At 42.9% G+C, this 22,651-nt stretch overlaps 1 protein-coding gene across 2 annotated transcripts; it reads right to left on the reverse strand.

Annotated features, from left to right (window-relative positions):
- Window positions 1-3,271: 3,271 nt before the first annotated feature.
- Window positions 3,272-21,920, reverse strand: LZTFL1 (leucine zipper transcription factor like 1). 2 transcript variants are annotated; one of them, XM_027522844.1, is made up of 10 exons: window positions 21,763-21,920; window positions 17,123-17,247; window positions 14,643-14,837; window positions 11,149-11,209; window positions 10,074-10,145; window positions 8,967-9,032; window positions 8,807-8,884; window positions 6,691-6,867; window positions 5,551-5,654; window positions 3,272-4,263 (listed from the first exon to the last, which is right to left on the reverse strand). In XM_027522844.1, the coding sequence occupies exons 1-10, from the start codon at window positions 21,763-21,765 to the stop codon at window positions 4,245-4,247; spliced, it is 900 nt and encodes a 299-aa protein (XP_027378645.1). In that variant the 5' UTR covers window positions 21,766-21,920; the 3' UTR covers window positions 3,272-4,244. The 2 variants fall into 2 exon arrangements, with proteins under 2 accessions (XP_027378645.1, XP_027378646.1); XM_027522845.1 differs by lacking the exon at window positions 8,967-9,032 and having other exon boundaries at window positions 21,763-21,918.
- Window positions 21,921-22,651: the final 731 nt, after the last annotated feature.

The following is a 22,651-nucleotide window of genomic DNA, read 5'->3' on the forward strand; positions in this document are numbered from 1 at the left end:
CAGGCAAGAACACTGGAGTGGGTTGCCATTTCCCTCTCCAATGCAGGAAAGTGAAAAGTGAAAGGGAAGTCGCTCAGTTGTGTCCGACTCTTCGCGACCCCATGGACTGCAGCCTACCAAGCTCCTCCATCCACGGGATTTTCCAGCCAAGAGTACTGGAGTGGGGTGCCATTGCCTTCTCCTTAGTTGGGTAGATAAAATTGTGAGATAGCCTATGATGGGATACGATGCAATAATAATAGGAATGAACTATTGATACACGCACCAACATGGATAATCTTAAATACATTTTGCTGAGCTAAAGAAGCCAGGCATAGAGGATGACACACTATGTGAGATCATATGAAAATTTTAGAAAAGGCAAATCTAACCTATCATGAGAGACAGCACATCAGTGGCTTCCCAGGGCCCAGGGTGAAGAAGACCATCTGTAGAGGGGCAGGAAGGAGCTTGTAGGTGGTGAAAATGTCTGTATCTTAACTGTGGTAGCGCATACACAGGTGACTGCATCAACCAAAATCCGTCCAACAGGACCTTAAAATGCATGTATGTTATTACTGTAAAGTTTACCTCAAAAAGGTGAGTAGCCATAAGATGGCTTATTTGTTTAAAATATATAACGATCTCAGCGGACTCTGGAGCAGCTCTAAAGATGTTACTTTAGCGCACGAAAACGCATGGCAAGAATGTACTCCGGAGGGATGTGAACTGGTGCGGCCACGGCGGGAAACAACAGAGAAGGTCCTCAAAAAGCTTCAGACAGACCTGCCCAATGATCCAGCAATTCCACTCCAGGGGACATATCCAGAAAAAAAACGAAAAGACTAATTCAAAAGCACACGTGCATCCAATATTCACAGCAGCACTATTTACAATAGCTAAGACACGGAAGCAACCCAAGTATCCATCAACAGACAAACAAGAAAACCATACACAAAACCCTCAGAATGGGGGAAAATATTTGCAAACGATGTGACCAACAAGGGATCAATCTCCAAAATTTACAAACATCTCACATGGCTCAATGTCAAAGAAAAAACAAACCACCCAATCAAAAAAATCGGGCAGAAGGCCTATACAGACATTTCTCCAAAGAAGATACACAGACGGCCAAGAAGCACATGAAAAGACGATCAACATCATTAATTATTAGAGAAATGCAGATCAAAACTAAAATGAGGTATCACCTCACACCAGTCAGAGTGGCCATCATCAAAAAGTCTACAAACAATAAATGTTGGAGAGGGGGTGGAGACAAGGGAACCCTTCTGCACTGTTGGTGGCAATGTAATTGGTCCAGCCACTGTGGAGAACAGTATGGAGGTTCCTTGGAAAAAAAAGGCACAATAAGGTCCAGCAATCCAGTATATCTCCAATGTATACCTGGAGAAAACCATGGTTCTGAAAGGATACACGCACCCCAATGTTCACTGCAGCACTGTTTACAGCAGCCAAGACATGGGAGCAGCCTAAATGTCCCCTGGCAGAGGAGTGGATGAAGCAGCTGTGGCATGTATATACAACGAAATATCACTCGGCCATCAAAAAAGAATGAAATAATGCCCTCTGCAGCGACAGGGATGGACCTGGAGATTATTATACTAAGTGAGGTAAATCAGACAAAGACAAGTATCACATGACATCACTTACACATGGTATCTAAAGAAATGATCCAAATGAACTTACAAAGCAGAAACAGACTCATAGACTTAGCGAACAGACTTGTGACTGCCAGGAGGGAGGTGGAGGGAGAGGGATGGACTGGGAGTTGGGGTTAGTAGACGCAAACTACCACCTTTAGAACAGACAAACAAGGCCCTACTGTAGAGCACAGGGAACTATATGCAGTCTCCTGGGATAAGCCGTAATGGAAAAGAACATAAAAAAGCATATGCATGTGTGTGGCTGAGTCACTTTTCCGTATAACAGAAATTAGCACAACACTGTAAGCCAACTAGACTTCAACATTAATAATAAATAAACAAGTAAACATCTCTGTCAACTCTTTTCAACTCATCAGAATGGAATAACAAATAGCAACGGTTTTATCACACAGGATAATAAGCTCAATGTAGGGCAGTATTTTCCTTATGAGTTATATAAGCCATAAACAAATGATCATTAAACACTAACATGACTCAAAATGGATTATGAGGAAAAAATGAACACTTAAATTCTGAGCAGAGGAAATTAGTAACAAAAACCCTTTACATTTTATTTTTGTCCATAAAGGTCTGAGTCATAACTTAGCAGAAGCCTTGAGTATTTACGCTGAACTAAAGCTGCATTGTGGCAGCCACCGTGCACAGTCTGTAGAGCTAAGCACACTGAAAGTTCAGTCAGGGCTTGAGGCAGCCTTCTTACAAATGCAAAATACAACAACTAAAAAGACTTTCTTAGTTAAATGAGATAAGTCTTAAGACTAGGAAAATGTTAAAAAAAACTGCTTCACTACTGCATTTTGCTAAGCACTTGAGTTACACACACAGCGACACACCAGGCACAAAAGTATTTATATGGTGAAGAATTATGTTAATTTATGCCAAAAAATGTCATGTTTGTTTATCTTAATGCAGGGCATAGTTAAGTTTTACAGTATCATAAAGACTTTTGATTTATTATTGAACTGGATATACAGAATATTTCAAAGTTGCTATCAAAAAAGAAAAAAATACTCAGTTGAAATTCTACCTAGCGACATAGGTTTTTCAACGTAACTTTCTTCCCTATGCATCAAACTAAGGTAAGAAGAAAATAAATGGTTTTTAAAAGATACCAAGTCATTTAAAAAAAGTCTGTTTCTGAATTTAATAGAATATCCTGGCCCATTAAACAATGGAATAGTTTTTGGAGAGAGAATAAATTCTGGCCTGAAGAAGTATGGTGTGTGACTGGAATACTCAGTGAAAGCTCTAGAAGGACACAGAACCCAAGGAGTGACCTGCACATCGGGGACGGGTGAGGAGTGACCCTGCAGGAAGTGCTGGCTCATGACCGGCTCTTTCTCCCTCGCTTCTCTCATTCAATCACCTTTTAAAGACTGCCTTCTGTGTTCTTTTTGGGGGGAGTTATCTTACCCTTTATCATTTGTTCCTTCAGTATTTTAATATAAAACCTACAAGAAAAACAACAAATTCAAGGCTAGTATTAAAAACTTGAAAAAAAATAACAAACCTTTTCCTCGAATCAGTAAACTCTTCTTGGTGAATAGAATCTTGTGGAAATGGGAATGATTACTTTCTAAATAATGTGTTAAAAGCAAGTACTTTCCTTCTGAAGCATTATGAACTTTATTTTGTTTATCCTTATAGTATATTGTTGCATCATCCAAGTACAGATACCAGATACCTAATTTCTAATGATTTATCCCAAAAACAAACACAAGAAAAGCAGGCCAACAGAGATATAATCAAAACCTCTTGAAAATGAAGTTACTATAGTGTACCTAAATAAATAAACTATAATCAAAAGCTGAATCTCAAGTCTAGTAACTGATTCTATGTTGAATAGAGATCTTTAAAAAAGTGTTCTTATTCAACATATAATTTAATAGAATATTGTATAAACTGAAGTGTAAAGATTACATTTATTCTGAGTCCAGATACTTTCTCAACTGTAGAAGTACAAGGATGCCTCTGCCTTCTTCATCAGTAATACGGATTTATGAAAAGGTATGCTGCAAAACATGTCTGACTCAAGGAGTTAATCAAATCCTCATGGTCATTGGTAAAAATGATGCCTATAATAAATGGCATTCGCATTTTCAACAAATTTACATATATATTTTTTGTTGATCACATAGAGAAAACAATTTGGATTTCATTTTTAAAAATAAGGTTTATTTATAATAAACTATCTTTAATAATTCTATATTTTGAATTCTAGGGAACGCGCAACTGTAGACAAAGCTAGCTTTAACAGGTATTGAAAAGGTGTACTCTTTATATTAATGCAAAATGGTAACTCTTTCTTTACTCTAAAGAATTCTCACCGCCTTTGAACTAAGAAACTGGAGTACTCGCAGAGAGGAGTTTGGGATGACCAGCCAGAATCAGTCAGGAGGTTTTCTCTCTTCTCAATTAGGTAACTGAAATAGGAACTCTAGCTCTAAATATCATAAGCAAAGTCTAAATCTTCGAAAAATAAACAGAGGGAATATAACAAACTGCTTCAAATACATGCCTGAGCTGAGAAAGGGCTTGTACTTTCATGTTGTGGCAGCTTCCAGATGAAATCATCAGTTTCTAATCTTCAGGTTCATATCTGGAAAGAAATATGTATTTAATTAAGAGCATAATGTCAATTGTTGTACCAAATGAGTTTACCTGAAACACTTCCAGTGACTAAGCCAGTAATGTTGCATCCTTCATCTAAAATCCCCGCTGTGGTACAAGTCAGATTCGTTTAAGGCATGATGGGGGTGAGTCGGAGGATTCCTGGACCAGAGAATGGACCAGAAAACCACTGACGTACCATCAGGCTCCAAGTCTTTACTACATGTGGCATCTACACCCGTGTCAGCTTAGTAGATTATTATCTAGTCGAAGGTTGATGGACACAAACAGCTGATATGGCCTTGTGAGTACAAGGTTAACCAACCCCCTTCTCTAAGGAAGTGTTTGACCTGGGATTCACTTTTCAGCTCTGGTACCCTGGAACTCTGATAAAAGTAAAATGTCAGCTGAGTTTCCAGGCAGAACCACAGATGGCAGAAATGACCCTGATTAGAAGACTCCATCTGGACCACAAGAACTGTGGCTAACCCTACATCCACGGCAGAAACCAGGGCTTAGGCTTCCCCATGTGCAGGGAGTTCTTGGACACACCCCTGCCAGAGTGTCACATAACTGTACCAGAGACACCACTCCTACGTGGGGCATGCACTTCTAAGGCACGCTGGCTCTGGCATCCACACACAGATCTCATTTTGTAGCACCTGAATTGTCATCTGGGGGCTTCTCTGGTGACTCAGATGGTAAAGAATCCACCTGCCAATGCAGGAGGTGCAAGAGACTCAGGTTTGATCCCTGGGTTGGGAAGATCCCGTGGAGAAAGAAACAGAAACCCACTCCAGTATTCTTGCCTGGAAAATTCCGTGGACAGAGCAGCCTGGCAGGCTACAGTCCACGGGGTCACAAAGAGTCAGACACAACTGAGCAATTAAGCAACAGAAGTGTCACGTGGGAGCACAGTGTGAGCAGGCCCTGGACTGCAGCAAGGACACCACTGAGCAGAAACGCCCGGTGCTGCCCTATGTGCTTGCTGAGGTGTCTGTCCAACATCCTGCTGAGAGAATCCATGGCAAAAGCAGCCCAGGGTGGCCCTGAGTGACTCTAAAGGTCCAGCTGAACCTGAAAAGAGACCCTAGTGGGTGTGACGAATGAGGCCTGGCCAGAGCCCCTTTGCCTTCCCCAAGCACAGGCTGCTGGACTGAATGACAAAGCAACTCCCCACTGGTCTGACCTCTCGAGACACGAGATTAGACTTAATGAAGGACAGACATCAACCCGGTAGGGGGACAATCCAAGGGGCAAGATCAGCACAGCTTACTTTGCCAGTCTTTTCCTCAGGTCTTTGATTTGATCATTCTTCTTGGTAAGAATCTCTTTCATGTTTCGAAAAGCTGCTGTTTGTTGGAATTTCTTCTCTAATTCCTACATAAGGAAAAATTTCAGTCCATTAATAAGAAATAGTTAAGGAAAGAAAGAACACATCTGATGAAAATATACATTTTTGCCCTAATTTACTAATACTGTGCTTTTTTAATTTATTTTTAATGTATTTATATAAAATTAAAACTATTCAAACTTTAAAAATACATTCTTTCAAGTGAGAAGCCAATAAAATGGTAACATTTCCCAAGTACATTATTAACAAATAATTCAAACATACTATGTCACAGATATGGGAAATCTATTTGAAACAGTCAATTCATTTTCAGATAAAATAGACATGCTCTTCTTTCTAAATCCCAAAGTATTTTAAGAAGAGGATTTTAAATTTAATTACAGTTTAGCTTGTATATTCTTAAGAGTCTAATCCCTAAAGTGAAAAGAATAGTTCTCTGCATGCTGCTGCTGCTGCTGCTGCTAAGTCGCTTCAGTCGTGTCCGACTCTGTGCGACCCCATAGACGGCAGCCCACCAGGCCCCGCCGTCCCTGGGATTCTCCAGGCAAGAACACTGGAGTGGGTTGCCATTTCCTTCTCCAATGCATGAAAGTGAAAAGTGAAAGTGAAGTCACTCAGTCGTGTCCGACTCTTAGCGACCCCATGGACTGCAGCCTACCAGGCTCCTCTATCCATGGGATTTTCCAGGCAAGAGTACTGGAGTGGGTTGCCATTGCCTTCTCCGAGTTCTCTGCATGCTGCTTGTAAATTAAGAAACAGGGACAGACCCCTTCAGAAAAACACCACCCAACCCTCTGCCAGACTATAAACGGGATGATCAGGACAAGCAACATGGGGGTGCAGGGTGGTGGGTGTGAGCATACACCAGGAAGGAGTACAGGCTTTTTATTACTACAGATACTTTAGTGTCAGAGAGCAATCTTTCTACCAAAAGTGACAGATCTCTTAGAACACAAAGTGCCTAATACCTTGAGAAAAAATACAGTGAGCCTGCAGCTATCCACATTCCCCTTAGTTAGACTGCAGTCATCACTCAGTCCGACGCGGACAGACAAACCTGACCTTTTCAGCCATGCTCAGCTGCTCCTGTACCCTCAGCAGGTCGTGCTTGGCCGTTGCTAGATTCTCTTCCAGGGATTTCTGGTTTTCTGTCTGGTCATTAAGTGTCTTCTGAAACTCACTCTTCAAAGCAGCAACTGTGTTTTCCAAGTCACTCAAGTCTTGGGCCTTTATAAAATCCTATGAAAAATACGTACACCCACATAAGTTCACGCTGACATCCTAAATAGTAACGGCTTTAGACTCAACACCTCAGCGATGGAAAGAGGAGGCTGTGTGTTGCGTGTGCACGCCAGCCCCCCCACCAGCCTCCTCTGCCGCTGCAGTCCTGGAGGGTCACTCGGTACCCAGTGCATGGTGTCCTGCACACACAGGGTCACTCAGCAGTCACTGATTTCCAAGTATGTCAAGGATGATTTATGAGCTGTTGGAATTCCAAAGGGAGAACGAGAGAGGTGAGATCCTAAATTTGACAAGGTTGTGTTTCCCAGAGTTGGGGTGACATGTTTCACAATATTATAAGAGCCTAATTAACACTTATTGAGTATATGGCTTGCTACATTTACAAGACAAAGTTTTTATCTTAATTTGAAATACACATTTTCGTACACTTTGTGTAACATAAGCAGTTGGATCTTCTCTCTACTTGGATCATGTTTTCTACCAGATACCATTTATAATGTAAAGAAGAATAATATTAATAAGACAGGAAAATGGTCCATAATTGCTAACTATGAACATGGAGCACTGCTATCAACAGAAGAAAAATTCCTTATTTTTGAAATCTGGTCTTGAAAATGATTTTATTTCACTGTATCTCTGTATTCATTTTGCTTTTGCCAAATCTTAAAAAAGTAAAATTGGAGCAAAATCTTCAATAGCTTGTAAAACAAATTTATCATCCAAAAATGCAACTGTTCTACTTTTGAGAAATTATACAACTGTTCCACAGTATTCAGCTGTTTTATAAATTTATGGTCCTTGGTATATAATGATTGAAACTCATATATATTTCCTTTCATTTTAGCCATGTAAGAAGTATCCTTTTATTTTAAAAAAGTATCTACAGATGAAATAATGTAATATCTTAAATTCGTTTCAAAAATCATGGGGGAGAAGAGAAGAAAGTAGAGGTTAACATGAAACAGGCTGGCCACGCCTTGGCGACTGAGCTACCGCTCAGTTGAGTGACGAGTGCCTGGGTTACATTACACTATTCTTTCTATGCTTATACATGTTTGAAATTTTCCACAGAAAAAGGGTAACCAACGTCTAATGAAGCGAGTTTGGGGATTATTTGGTAGACATTTACAGTGGCACTAAACCCACTAGGAAAGCCAGTGCTGCAAAGAAGACTCAGTCAAACCGCCGTGCTGGCGGGGTCCTACTATAGCGTCTCATCTCCATGCAAAGGCCACACGAGGCAGAACTGTGCCCACGATGGCTTCCAGGCTGGAGCGGGGCTCAGTCACTCCACTCAGACAAACCTGGAGAACTTTAACACTGAATTTCACTGTTTTACACAAACTCTGCTAGATACAGATGGATCTGAAGATGCACAACTAATAAATTAATTTCATTTTATCATACTCCTGAAGATGTCAATGCAGGAGGCCCGGGGTTCGATCCCTGGGTCGGGAAGATCCCCTGGAGGAAGAAATGGCAGCTCACTCTGTATTCTTGCCTGGGAAAGCCCATGGACAGAGGTGCCTGGTGGGCTACAGCCCATGGGATTGCAAAGCCTCTGACAGGACTTAGTGACTAAATCACAACAACAAATCCAATTAACTAAGAACTCTTCCATTCTTCTCTCTTTCCTATTGGAATTGGAATGGGAAAGTGAAAGGGAAAAGAACTTAAAAAAAAAAAAAATTAGGCAAATCTTAGATGCCATGTGCTCTGGGACACGCGAAGCACGTGAGCCATGCATGTGCCCCCTCTGCCCTGAGCAGGCGCTCACGTGGCCTTTCCTGGACAAGGCTGTCTCGATGCAGGACAGCAGCGGTGGCCTCCTTCTTGGGGAGTGGCCGGTGGTGGGGCATGATAGCAACTAAGACTTCATGGAAGTTTCTAACTTGATTCTATCTGGAAAACATGAAAAAGCTAAAACTGACTTCACCTTTTGACTCCCGTGCTCAAGCTGTAAATCTTGCAGTGCTCTCTCCAGCTTTGACTTCTCATCCAATGCATCTGTTGCCTAAAATCAAGAGCAAACGGAAAACATGCAATATTCAGTCTGTAAGGAATGCTTTCAATAATTTTAGGTATTTCTCAGTTACCTGTGATTCAATGGTCTTCAGTCTTGACTTCAATTTCTCATTCTCTTCTTGAAGTCTTATAATTTCCTTTGTGAGTAAATTCAAGTTTTACTATGTTAGCCAAAGTACTTTTCATCCTTGAAATTGTTTCACTCATACTTTGAATTTTTAAATTACATAGAAACTCCAGAGTCTGGATGCTCTGGCTACTAGTAATATCCCAGCTTCACCCAGTCCGCCAGCCTCAACATTTATGAGTCATCTCTGGCTCTAAGACTTCTAGTTCCTTCCTTCACAGTCTCTCAGACTTTTTTCAGCCTTCTATTCTCAGCCTTTTCCCAAAGTCCCCTCCTCTGCCATCTCTCACCTAGCTGATCCTGAAACTCTTGTTCTGTTCTTGGCCTCCACAGCATGGCACCTGCCACTTATCCTCTAAGCACAATCACCACCACTCCATACCCTGTGTCCAGCCCCTAAGGGTCCCTATGAGCAGAGGCCCACGGCCCTCGCTCGTTACCAGCTCCACCACGAGCATCGCCTGTCAGCGCAGTCTCACCACACTCTAGCACACACACCACTGCCCGGAGGAGAGCCTGCACTCTGCTCCAAGGCACGCCAGCCTCGGGCCTGCCTTGGACTGCTGCCCACTCTGTCCCCTGCTGGCCTTTCTCTTCTGACAATTCACTGTGTCTTTGCCTTTCAGCCCAGCTTGGGCAGCACCGTACCCAACAGCCAGTCCTCCACGACTCTCATCCACATGGCACTGTGTCTTCTCTGCCACCCTGTGGTACAAAGGTTAGCAGTCTCCTGTCTCCATTTCTAGAATGTTAGTTATCCCTTCTAAACAAGACCGTAAGGTCTTGAAGGCAAAAGGCCAGGTATTACTTTTCTTTTTATGTAACAACATCTAGCATAATGTTGAAAACACAAGAGTCATGAAAAATAGTTGTATATTGGTAATTATTTTTTATAAACCTCTTACTAAGTACCATTAAGGACAACTACTTTGACGGACTAATTACGCTCAGTGGACAGGGCCGGACCTTCCACCCCATGTCCACCTAGAGCTGCGCAGGCAGCCAGCACACACCCTGAGAGCTGCATTTCTCACAGTGACGGCAACATTACCTTGTTCAGGAGTTCTGCCGCTCCACCTTCATGAAGTGGAGCCAGTTTTGGCTTCATGCTGTCTATGATGGACTGAAATGAAGCAAACCAAACTGAAGTCACCACCAAATAAAGCACGTGTAATCACTGAGCCCCTGTACTTTCTAAGTGGGAGACACTGTGCAAACCTACCCATGGGATGTCAGCTAGACTTTTACTGGTTTGCTTCTCTACCACGTGCCAGTGCTGAGGACAGAGCCTGGCCCACAGTGCCCAACCAAAGGTAGATCAAAATGAAAGCCATCCTCCTTGTATCTTAAACAAACAGACAGATGGAAGAGACAGGTGGGAGGGATGGTAGTCAAAGCCAGAGCAGACAAAGATCCTAGGACCTAGGGACTGAGGTTCTAATACTGTGGGAGCTGGAAGCAACATTTCTGCACAAACCCCCCAAAATTGCAATAATGATGAGGATTTAGGTAAACTACATTGCAGGTGACTAACTTGACACAACTCAATACATACATTCTACTAAAGCACAAGACTTCATGCCCTCTGAACCAGAAATTTCTTAGCCTGAAATCAGTTCCAAAGGAACAATCAGAAAACTCTTCTGTACGTGTACATTCCTGGACTCCTCTCGGCATGTTTCCCCAGGCAACGCCAGAGCGTTCATGGTAAGTGCACACGTGGAAGGGTTGCTGTAGACAACAGGGCTGATTACAGAGAGAAGCAGGCCCTGACTAGCGCTGTCTCCACTGGAGAGAGGAGGAGAACAAGGCCCAGTCGTCTCACAGTCACGCGGCTGGGGAGGGACAGTGCCAGGAGGCCTGCGTGAAGAGCTTGCACAAGTGGGAGGCAGGTGGACTGAAGGGACGTGAGCATGTGCCCACAGGTGTGTGAGACAGCAGACAAAAACAAGTGCTTCACAGGAACTTCCAAAGCTTTTCTTTTGCCTAAAAATCCACAAGGCAACTTTTGAATTCTGGTCTTGAGCTGAATGCTTTTCCTTGAGAGTTCTCACTTCAGCCTCTGAACGTTCTAAGCACTTTGAGGATGCTAAACAGTGGCTATTAAGATATGGACCAAAATTTACCTTTTTATTTGAAGATGTAAATTCCGCTTTTTCAAACTCTGCAACTTGCTCTAATAATTCTCTTGAAGATAAAATAAAACATGAAAAAGTAATTGTTTAAAATAGATTTGTATCATACGCACAAGACGAATAAAAGCACTGGTACCAACCTATTACATGCCAGAGACAACAGAGCGAGATGAACAGAGCCTTGTCACATCAAAAATGGTACCAGTTACTAAAGGTAGAAGAACTAAGTTCCATGCACTCAAATCTGAATCCCCACAGCACCTACTTTTTTGTACTTACTGAGTGTACAATATAATTGCCACAACTAAACTACAATGTTAATGTAACATGTCTGAAGTTTGTAGTCAACACTGTATTTTTGAAGTACTAAAGGGAAATTGAAGAAAGTAGGGAAAACCACTAGACCATTCAGGTATGACCTAAATCAAATCCCTTATGATTATACAGTAAAAGTGAGAAATAGATTTAAGGGACTAGATCTGATAGCCAGAGTGCCTGATGAACTATGGATGGAGGTTCGTGACATTGTACAGGAGACAGGGATCAAGACCATCCCCAAGAAAAGGAAATGCAAAAAAAGCAAAATGGCTGTCTGAAGAGGCCTTACAAATAGCTGTGAAAAGACAAGAAGCAAAAAGCAAAGGAGAAAAGGAAAGATATTCCCATTTGAATGCAGAGTTCCAAAGAATAGCAAGAAGAGATAAGAAAGCCCTCCTCAGTGATCAGTGCAAAGTAATAGCGGAAAACAATAGAATGGGAAAGACTAGAGATATTTTCAAGAAAATTAGAGATACCAAGGGAACACTTCATGCAAAGATGGGCTCAATAAAGGACAGAAATGATATGGACCTAATAGAAGCAGAAGATTTTAAGAAGAGGTGGCAAGAATACACAGAAGAACTGTACAAAAAAGATCTTCACGACCCGAATAACCACAATGGTGTGATCACTCACCTAGAGCCAGACATCCTGGAATGTGAAGTCAAGTGGGCCTTAGAAAGCATCACCACGAACAAAGCTAGTGGAGGTGATGGAATTCCAGTTGAGCTATTTCAAATCCTAAAAGATGATGCTGTGAAAGTGCTGCACTCAATATGCCAGCAAATTTAGAAAAATCAGCAGTGGCCACAGGACTGGAGACGGTCAGTTTTCATTCCCATCCCAAAAAAAGGCAATACCAAAGAATGCTCAAACTGCCACACAATTGCATTCATCTCACACGCTAGTAAAGTAATGCTCAAAATTCTCCAAGCCAGGCTTCAACAGTACATGAACCGTGAATTTCCATATGTTCAAGCTGGTTTTAGAAAAGGCAGAGGAACCAGAGATCAAGTTGACAACATCCACTGGATCATCGACAAAGCAAGAGAGTTTCAGAAAAACATCTATTTCCGCTTTATTGACTATGCCAAAGCCTTTGACCGTGTGGATCACAATAAACTGTGGAAAATTCTGAAAGAGATGGGAATACCAGACCACCTGACCTGCCTTTTGAGAAACCTATATGCAGGTCAGGAAGCAACAGTTAGAACTGGACATGGAACAACAGACTGCTTCCAAATAGGCAAAGGAACATGTCAAGGCTGTATATTGTCACACTGCTTATTTAATTTAAATGCAGAGAACATCATGAGGAAAGTTGGGCTGGAGGAAGCACAAGCTGGAATCAAGAGTGCCGGGAGAAATATCAATAACCTCAGATATACAGATGACACCACCCTTATTGCAGAAAGCGAAGAACTAAAGACCCTCTTGATGAAAGTGAAAAAGAGTGAAAAAGTTGGCTTAAAATTCAACATTCAAAAAATCTAACATCAAGGCATCCAGTCCCATCACTTCACGGCAAATAGATGGAGAAACAGTGGAAACAGTGGCTGACTTTATTTTTTGGGCTCCAAAATCACTGCAGATGGTAACTGCAGCCATGAAATTAAAAGTCGCTTGCTCTGTGGAAGGAAAGTTATGACCAACCTAGATAGCATATTAAAAAAAAGCAGAGCCATTACTTTGCCAACAAAGGTCCATCTCGTCAGAGCTATGATTTTTCCAGTAGTCATGTAAGGATGTTAGAGTTGGACTATAAAGAAAGCTGAGCGCCGAAGAACTGATGCTTTTGTTTTTTCTTTTCTTTTTTTTGAATTGATGCTTTTGAACTGTGGTATTGGAGAAGACTCTTGAGAGTTCCTTGGCCTGCAAGGAGATCCAATCAGTCCATCCTAAATGAGATCAGTCCTGAGTGTTCACTGTAAGGACTGATGTTGAAGCTAAAACTCCAATACTTTGGCCACTTGATGTGAAGAGCTGACTCACTTGAAAAGACCCTGATGTTGGGAAAGACTGAAGGCAGGAGAAGGGGATGACAGGAGAAGAGGACGACAGAGGATAAGATGTTTGGATGGCATCATTGACTCAATGGAGATGAGTCGGAGTTGGTGATGGACAGGGAGGCCTGGCGTGCTGCGGTTCATGGGGTTGCAAAGAGTCGGATATGACTGAGCCACTGAACTGAACTGAAAGGCAAACTGCTCTAATATAATATACATTGTTATCTGGTAGAGGTTCAAGGAAAACTGGTTTTAATAGAATAGCCTGGGAAAAATGGAATTAGTTCACACCTACTGAGTATGGTAAATTCTCAAGGAAGACGGATGATTTCCACCTGAACATTTCCACTTATTTGCAAAAGTACGTGGATGTTGACTATACAAAAGTGTTTACAGTGAATAGTAGTTAACTACTCTTTTAAGCTTCTTAACAGGTCAATTTCTCAAAGTTTTCTCATCAATTACCTACTGACAGTTGGTGAAGCTAGACGGTTTCCTCCCCTACCCGAGGCCACAGCCAGTGACGCTCAGCACAGACTGTGAGCCGCGCTGCGTCTGTGCTTAGCAAATGGCCCCCGGGCTCCAGGTCAGTCTTTCCAGATGTCTGGCATGACTTTTCACAGAGTGAGTATCAATTTCACTGATTTTACCGTATTTTTAAAAAATAAGGGAGCTTTTTTATATTGTTCAGATTACAAAGATTTCTAAGAAAACTTTCCCTATTTTAAAGATTGGTATATAATTTTAATGCAATTAATAGAAGTAAACTTCCCTACTACTAAGTGTGATTTGATGGTAGTTGAATTAATTTTTCAAATCTGTTTCATAACCTCTACTTCTTAGTTGACCTATCTCTAAAAACTGACTACAATATTGATCAGGCTAACCAAAGCCTTATGAGGAATAATTACTAATCACCTTCAGAGCAATCTCATAGACCTCAGAGGCCTTATCACACCTAGGAACAGTGGAAGCAGGACACTCTGAAGAGGACTCTGAGTGGCACCTAAGAGCTGACTCATTAACTGGATGCGTTGCTGTCATCCTACCCGAATTTTCTCACAGTCTATGCTCAACAAAAACAGCAGCAGAGACAGTCACAAGCTTTCAAGTTCATGCTTGGGCCTCTATGGTCACAACTGTGGAAACAGTTATTATTACCTGTTTTCAAGTTCAGAGATATCTGTCTGCAGCTTGAGGTACCACTTCTCGGCTTGTGAGAAAAGCTGCCGCAGAAGTAGCACGTTGGTGTAGGCCGTGTTGATGAGCTCAGACTCCACCTCGCTGTGGACCACAGCCTGCAACCCATTCAGCACCTCAGAGACTTCGTCGACGGTGAAGGTCTCCTCCACAAGCCTGAAAAACAACCACGATCCAAAACCTCTGTGTAAACAACAGAAACCATTTACAATGAAAAACAAAACTAAGAAGCCCCCAACGTGTCATCGAAGGGATGAAACGGTTACAGTGAAGTCTCTCTGGGAACTATCTTCTTTATTCGTAAAACAGTTTGAAAATAATTTAGATTCAATTAGTTTTTGATGTCTGGTTAAATGATTAAACTGTGGCTCGCTCTTCAAATGTGCACATCCTTTCATACAAGTTACGTGCTCAGAAACAAGCCCCAAACTATCTAATTTTTCTTCAGCTTTTCGGTGAAAATTAGCTTTATCACATTTAATTATTTCATAAGTCACCTGAGAGGTGTAATTCCTCCCTTTCTTTGTATTAGTTGTCTAGCATTTCAAAGACCTTATAAACTATTCAAAAGTTAGTAAATGCCTGTAAGAAAATTAGTGCTAATTATGTATTGCTTTTCTTAGCATCTTGAGACCTGAAAGAAAAAACCCCAGAACTTAATTAAAGTGCCATAAAAATGAACATCATCAAAAGTACTAAAACCTCACTCTTTCACAGAGGAATGTCTGGGTTGGAAGGGAACTCCAAAGGCATTTGCTTCAATCTCCTCACTTCGCAGATGCAACACAGGCTCAGGAGGTGGAGGTGACGTGCCCAGCGTCTCACTGGGGTCTGACTCAACCCCACAGTCATTTCCAGTAATCTCGGAAACATGCCCAAAAATTGAAGCCTTGAGAAAGCATCCATGCAGGCCTCCTACCGTCAATGACAGGGTTACAGGAACAGTCCTCTCCGCTCCCTGCCTCCACCCTCAAGGTCCTTTATCCTTCAGACACTCAGTGGATGAAGAGCTATAGCCCTGATGCTGGTCATCCTCTCCCTTACTCCACAAGGAGTAAGGGCATGTTGTGTCCAGAAGGACACGATGCAGGGAGCCCCACCAAACTTCTCTCACAGTCATACTCAAGGTAGTAGTATTTGATCTACCAAGCTTTAACGTTTTGTTTACCAAGCAGAATTTAACAACTCTTAAAAAGCCAGAAGTTTAAGTCCCTATTAAAAATATCAATAATCTTCCTGTATTCTTTAATAGAACAAACTAAATCTGCTTAAAAATATGTTGCTTTTTGAGCAACCCAAGTTCATTACTATGAACAGCAATTAAGGTACTCCAAACTCCAATGCGTAAAGTAAATAAAGAAGTACCTTCTTTGGCTATCTCACAGTCTCACCAATCAAGACTGCTGTTTATAGCTGCTGTGAGTCAGGAAGCCAGATTATCAGACTAGATAAATAAACTGAACAGATAAGTCTACAGCTGATGGTCTCTGCCACTGAGTGACGTTAGAGCTTACCACAGTTGCAGGTCACCTAGAGACCCTTTTTATGTCCCCACATCCAGGTGTGCCAAAATCTGATCCCCAAGCAGCCTGAGGTCTCTCTATTATTCAGTCTTTTTGGCTGCTTCCCTTTATCCTCTATCACTGAATTTTCTACGGACTTTTATTATCTCCCATTATTGGTCCAAACAAGCGAATTATCACCTCTTGCTACAAGCTGGCTAGCAATTTTGGTACTAGTCAGCAATCTTTTCATGGTTTCCTGCTGTTTTCTCTTCTGTTTCAATATAAACCTGTATAGGTATTTTCTTGCTAAATGTCATGTCTTATGGTTCTACTCTTTTAATTCATAACTCAAGTAATTACAGTTCTGGACTCTCTACTACAGCATGCCAATTATTAACCCACCAGCACTTAACACCTTCCTGACTGCTCTTCTGAAACCCTGCAATCCCTTCACTATCCTGTGTGCGTGTTTAGTGACAGACTGCTCCCACCACAATCTGATTTCTTGAATTTTACATATCTGTAAGGAGAAGGCGATGGCACCCCACTCCAGTACTTCTTGCCTGGAAAATCCCATGGACGCAGGAGCCTGGTGGGCTGCAGTCCATGGGGTCACTGAGGGTCGGACACGACTGAGCGACTTCACTTTCCCTTTTCACTTTCATGCATTGGAGAAGGAAATGGCAACCCACTCCAGTGTTCTTGCCTGGAGAATCCCAGGGATGGGGGAGCCTGATGGGCTGCCATCTATGGGGTCGCACAGAGTCGGACACAACTGAAGCGACTTAGCAGCAAGGTTATGTGTAGCTGCTCACAATGGATAATTGATTGTATCCTGGCAGTGGTTTGTATGGCCTCTGACATAGCTGCCCCACACTGGCCACCAGAAAGGATGACTGTCACTTCCCACCGGGTCTCCTCAGAATTCTCTGATACCTGCTCTCCTTGAGGTCTTGGAAGCAGGAATCCACAGTTTTGAGCCGCAAGCCTCTTTTTGAGCGAGCAAAACGCATATAATTAATAACTTCATTTTGATGGTGCTCATTTAGACCCAACTCTGCCTGAAAGAGAGAAGTAATTTGTTAGTCTTGAAAATATAATAAAGGAACCAGCAATGAAAAGGCACAGGCTCTCCTGTGGTGCAGACTGCTAGATGTCTATTAAATGCTGTTCTTTCCATCTTTCCAGACACATGGCTTGCTGTTGTTTAGTCGTTAAGTCACGTCCAACTCTTTTGTGACCCCTGGACTGTAGCCCATCAAGCTCCTCTGTCCATGGGATTTCCCAGGCAAGGATACTGGAGTGGGTTGCCATTTCCTTCTCCAGGGGATATTCCTGACCCAAGGATCAAACCCACATCTCCTGCATTGGCTGCCCAACTAGAAAACACTCTCCAGCACTCTTAAAGTCAGGCGTGATCACGTGACTACTTCTCAGCAACAGATGGGAACAGAGGAATGAAAGCTATTTCTAAAGCCTTAATACACAGGGCACATGTCTGCCACACCCAATTTCTCTGAAACCTGGAAGTGAGATTCTGCTGAACCATGCAGACAGCACAATGGCCTCGGGGCTGGGGGAGCAAGATGAAAGGGAACTGTACCCCAAATAACCTCATGGAGCAGCACAGACCCACATACCTGAGATGAGCAGTGAGAAGGCTGTTAAGTGTGAGAGAAATAAACTTCTGTATTCTTTAAGGCACATTTTATTAAAAAAAAAAAAAAAAACTCTATTAGAGCAACTTAACCTTATTCCATCTCACACAGCCTTAAAAAGTATATTTGACTTTGAAGCAGCCATCAATTGCTCTTGCTTTTAAACCAGATGAGAGCTTGGCAACTATAAGCTCGAGACTGATGAAGTTCTTTTTCATGTTACAGCTACACTGAAAATTACAGAAGAAATTATAAAACTGAACATCTAGTGCAGGGGACTAAATAAGCTGAATTATCTTTAAGAGTAATTTGATGTGTCACAGCCTTCTTATGGGAGACAAAGGTATACTTTGCAGTCCTCTTTTCCAGGCTTATCTCTTACTTTCAGCGCACAGGGCTGCCTCCAACATTGTGGAGAACACCACCAAGGTCACTGGGCACCGTCTCCTTCACCCTCTAAGCCCCTCACCGTGGCTTTGCTGCATCCACATACATCCTTACCTGTAGATGCAGAACATAAGACCACAAGGGCCAGGACCTTGTCCCTCTGGTTCCCTGAGTATCCCCAGGACTCCTCAGAGTGCCTGGCACACAGTGGACATGTGCCTGACAAGTGAACTGAAAGAGCTCCTTCTTTTGAAGGTCATTCTTGGCTTTAATCTGTTCTCTTTTAAGCTCCTGCGGGACTTCAACCAATCACTTCTCCTCTCAACACTATACAGAGGTTTCTTCTTCCCTTCAGACTATAGACAAGGCTGCACACAAACCTCATTCGTGTGAAACCAAAACGAAACCATAGGTTCCCCCCAGCTACCACTGCATTTCTCTAGCTCTCTTCTACTCTTAGGTCTCCATTCTATATGCTGCTCCAACCGCCTTTGCAAAGCTCACCAGCAACTTAATAACAAGTCCAACTACTGTGGCTGATGCTTTGCTGTCTGCTGACCTGCTCCATTCTCTGCCTGCTAACCCCACCTTCCCTTCTTGATCTCACTGGTAGCCTTGTCTTCTCGAGCTTGCCTCTTAAGCAGCTGCATTTCCCAGGACGCTGCCCTTAGACCCTTACTCTTGTCCATCTATATCCTCTCCTGGATGACATGATCTGTTTCAAGGTGTTACCTACAAGCATCTCTCAAGTATCACAGGCTGGCCTACAGACCAGTACCCCCCAACCACATGAATGGCTCCATCAAGTCTTTCTCCCCCACATTATTTTTAATACTTCTGTTAAAGTTCAGTAAATTAAGAATTATCCAAGATATCATGATGCTCTCTAATGGTTACCTATCCAGTAGACTGCTTCAAAACAACCAGTTGAGGTACTCTGGCCAATGTAAACCAACACATTTGTGGTGTGTACTTACATTTCCTGACTCTACCTTATTTGATTAAACTGGTAATTAACGTTTTGCCTTAGGGCTGGACAATGTGAATGGAAATAAGGAATAAGTTTCTTATGTTTTAGTTTATATGGATTGTTAGACACTCCTCGAACTATTTCAAATGGCAATGTCAAATTTCTAATTTCTAATGTTAGACATTAGAAACAGTAATGATGACAACATCTAAAAGTCATTCAGCAGTTACAAAGTGCCAGGCATGATCTCATTTAGTCTGCAATACAACCCTATGAAAAAGTAAATAGAAACCTACTTTACAGATAGAAAACTGAGGAACAAAGAAATTTTTTTTTTCTATGCTATTGAATTGGCAAGTGGGAGAGCAGAGACTTGAACCAGGAAACCTAACTCCAAAGTCTACACTCAGCTTTTCAAATCCTTTTTGGAAAAATGGCATAATTTAAATAAATAAAAGAACACAGATATGTTACAGTTGCAATCAACCTGAGTTGTGACTCACAAGAAGACACATCTTCACCAGGCATTTGAAATAAACCTCAATACCTACATTAGAAATGATGTTATCTCTATACTCAGGTTAACTGTCAGCAAGAATATCCTACAATTGGAAATCTCAAAATGATGTCACAACTTGCTAAGAAAAAAAAAACAAAAAACTCATAGTTTCAATTATTCTTGCTTACAGTGTTAAATCTATACTCATAAGCCCTCCATACTCCCCAAACCCTTTCTCTAACCCCATTTCCTAAGATTCTGTTAAGAACATGCCTATTCAGTTAGATTAGTCTGCTTACCAGCCTTGAACATCCTATACTTTCACTCTCATTACCCCAATCCTTGACTAAAAGCACCTCTCCATTCCTGTTCAAGAATCTGAATCCGACCCAGTGGTGGCTGGTGAATGCGTAACAACAGGCATTGGTGAGGGTTGGGGTACAAAACTGATCTGCAGCCCTTGCTAATTTCCAGTGTAAAAGCTCCCAGCATGGCTGGTTTCAAGCTATCGACTGCACTGCAGAGGTGAGAAGAAATGCATATAATTGGCTCTCAGAAGTATAAGCATGCTCCTACCCATCCTTCAAGATCAAACCTTTTTTACCTACTCTGGGAAGCCTCCCAACATGCCCTCATTAACTCTACTTATGCCTTCCTCCAAAAATTAGCACGTAGGTGGATGAGATGGTTGGATAGGATCAACGACTCAACGGATATGAATTAGAGCAAACTTCGGGAGATAATAAAGGCCAGGTGTGCGGCAGTCCATGGGGTCGAAAAGTCACACACGACCTAGTGACTAAACAAAAACTATTAGCTGTCTTTTTTTTCCTTAGGTATTGCTCCTTCAAGTAGACTGTAAGCTCATGACAGCATGAATCATTTCTTATACCATACAGTTTTCTCATATAGTGCCTTGCGCAAAGTGCCCAATGAATGTCTATTCTCTTCTGTCAAGTAAAGACTGACCCCAGACCAAGAAGAAAAAATTACTGAAACTGAGAATGAAATTTAGAACAAAAGACAGAAAAGTTAGTCTAAAATGGATGGGAGTGAAGGGAACAGAAATAAGCAGCTGATTTCAGTAGCAGAAATAGCATTAGCCTGGGAAATGGAATGACAGCAGATAAGAATGCAAGCAGATGTCAATTTTCTTGTGACATCACCATTTTTTCAATTTGTTCATGGTATTTTATGGAAACTAACAGAATGTGTGGGACAGGCTCCAAGAATGGTAGGGAATGGTTTGTTTCGTTCACAGTTGTACCCTCAGCTGCAAGACTGCTTGGTATACACCGTGGCCTAAAGAGGAATTCTGGTTGCGGAAGTATTTCAGTAGCCTATTTCAGTGGCACCCCCAACTCCGGATTTATCTTTTTTTTTCTCAACACTTCAGTACGGTGTCTTGTTGTAAGGACGGCTGCTGTTTAAGCTGGCATTCTATATCGGCTGGAATGACAAACGGGATTATGTTCAAGCATCCAGGAAAAACATGCCTTCTTTTGAACAGGTCAGAACACAAGGAATGTCACTCAAGTTTTCTCAGGTATAAAATGGGGCCTGGGGATTTTTGTGTCACTCTCACATAAGAAAGTTGTATTCAATCACGTTCTTCCTCCTTGGCTCGTTAACATAATTAATACTGCCAAAGGGTGTGTGTGTGGCGGGGGGGGGGGGGGGGGTATGCGTGTGAGTGTGTGCGCGCGTGCATAAACTTGAGTTTTTGGAATGGAACAAGAAACCGCTTTGCGCCTTCTGCTGGCAGATGGTTCCCCCAGCTCTCTTCGCCAGCCACCTGAGGTGTGACTTGGCCAAGGCCCTTCAGGCAGCAGCAAGAAATAGTGACTAGGCGGAGCGCGGCTGCTAGAAGAGGGCTCCACCAAGAATTATCCCAGAAGGGCTTCACACCGAGGTTAATAGCCTCTCGCACCCGGCGTGGCGTCCCCTCCTCAGAGAGGCCCAGGGCCGGACTAAATTCTGCCGCAAGCCACGCCATCACTCCGAGGCCCCGGCTCCGAGTCTCTCCTCGGTGCGCGGTGGCGCCGACAGGCCGGCTACTCACCATTGCGGCGCGGGGGGGAAGTCAACGGTCTGGAAAAGCGGCAGAGGCCAGGCTCAGCCTCACCAAGCCCGGGGTCGTCGAGAAACACTGGACCGCGCCAGACGCGAAGTAGGGCGGGTTGTTTAGAAGCGTTGCTAACGGGAACAGACGCACGTGACTAGGGAGTTACGCACTTTGATTGGTTCTCAAGATCACGCGACAGAAGTGCCGCGAGACCAGCCGACCGCCGCGTGCGCACTTGCTCCTAGGCGCGGGAAGTCCCGCCCTCACGCGCCACGCCGACTACATGAGCGGCCGCCGTTGCCAAGAGTAACGGGAAAGGCGCGGCTGCCTGGCACCCAATCCCTACCAAGAGCCGCGGGGCAGCCTAGCCAGTCTTGCTGCTCCGGCCTTGCCCAGCACTTCCTGTGGTCTGGCGGCCCCGACGAATGGCCGTTGCCACGACTGCTGACTCCTGACCTTCCAGCGGACTCGTGGGGGCGTCCCAGACTTAATTCTCTCCTCTCCCAGACTTCCTACTTGGCTGAAATAGGCCACCAGCACCAGAGCTGCCATATTCCTGGACAGACCTTTGAACAACCCGCTCCACACTGCTATTTCTTCTTACATTCTTGGTAAAAAAAAATCTCTAATATAGCGCCTTTTCCCTTAAAAACAAACAACAACAAAACAACCGCAAACGGAAACTGGTGAAAGAGCAGTGTATTTCAAACTGTTATGCCTAGAATCATCAGGGGAAAGTGTTGTACAAATGCTTCCGTGGCCTCACGTCCAGAAATCCTGAATCACGAAGTCAAGCTTGGGTCTTTGGAATCTGCAATTTTTACCGACCTCCAGGGCTGACTGTGGCCCACTCTTTATGAAGCACTATCCTAGGGACTTCCCTGGT

This window comes from Bos indicus x Bos taurus, chromosome 22 (assembly GCF_003369695.1).
Source record: "Bos indicus x Bos taurus breed Angus x Brahman F1 hybrid chromosome 22, Bos_hybrid_MaternalHap_v2.0, whole genome shotgun sequence".
Classification (NCBI taxonomy): domain Eukaryota; kingdom Metazoa; phylum Chordata; class Mammalia; order Artiodactyla; family Bovidae; genus Bos; species Bos indicus x Bos taurus.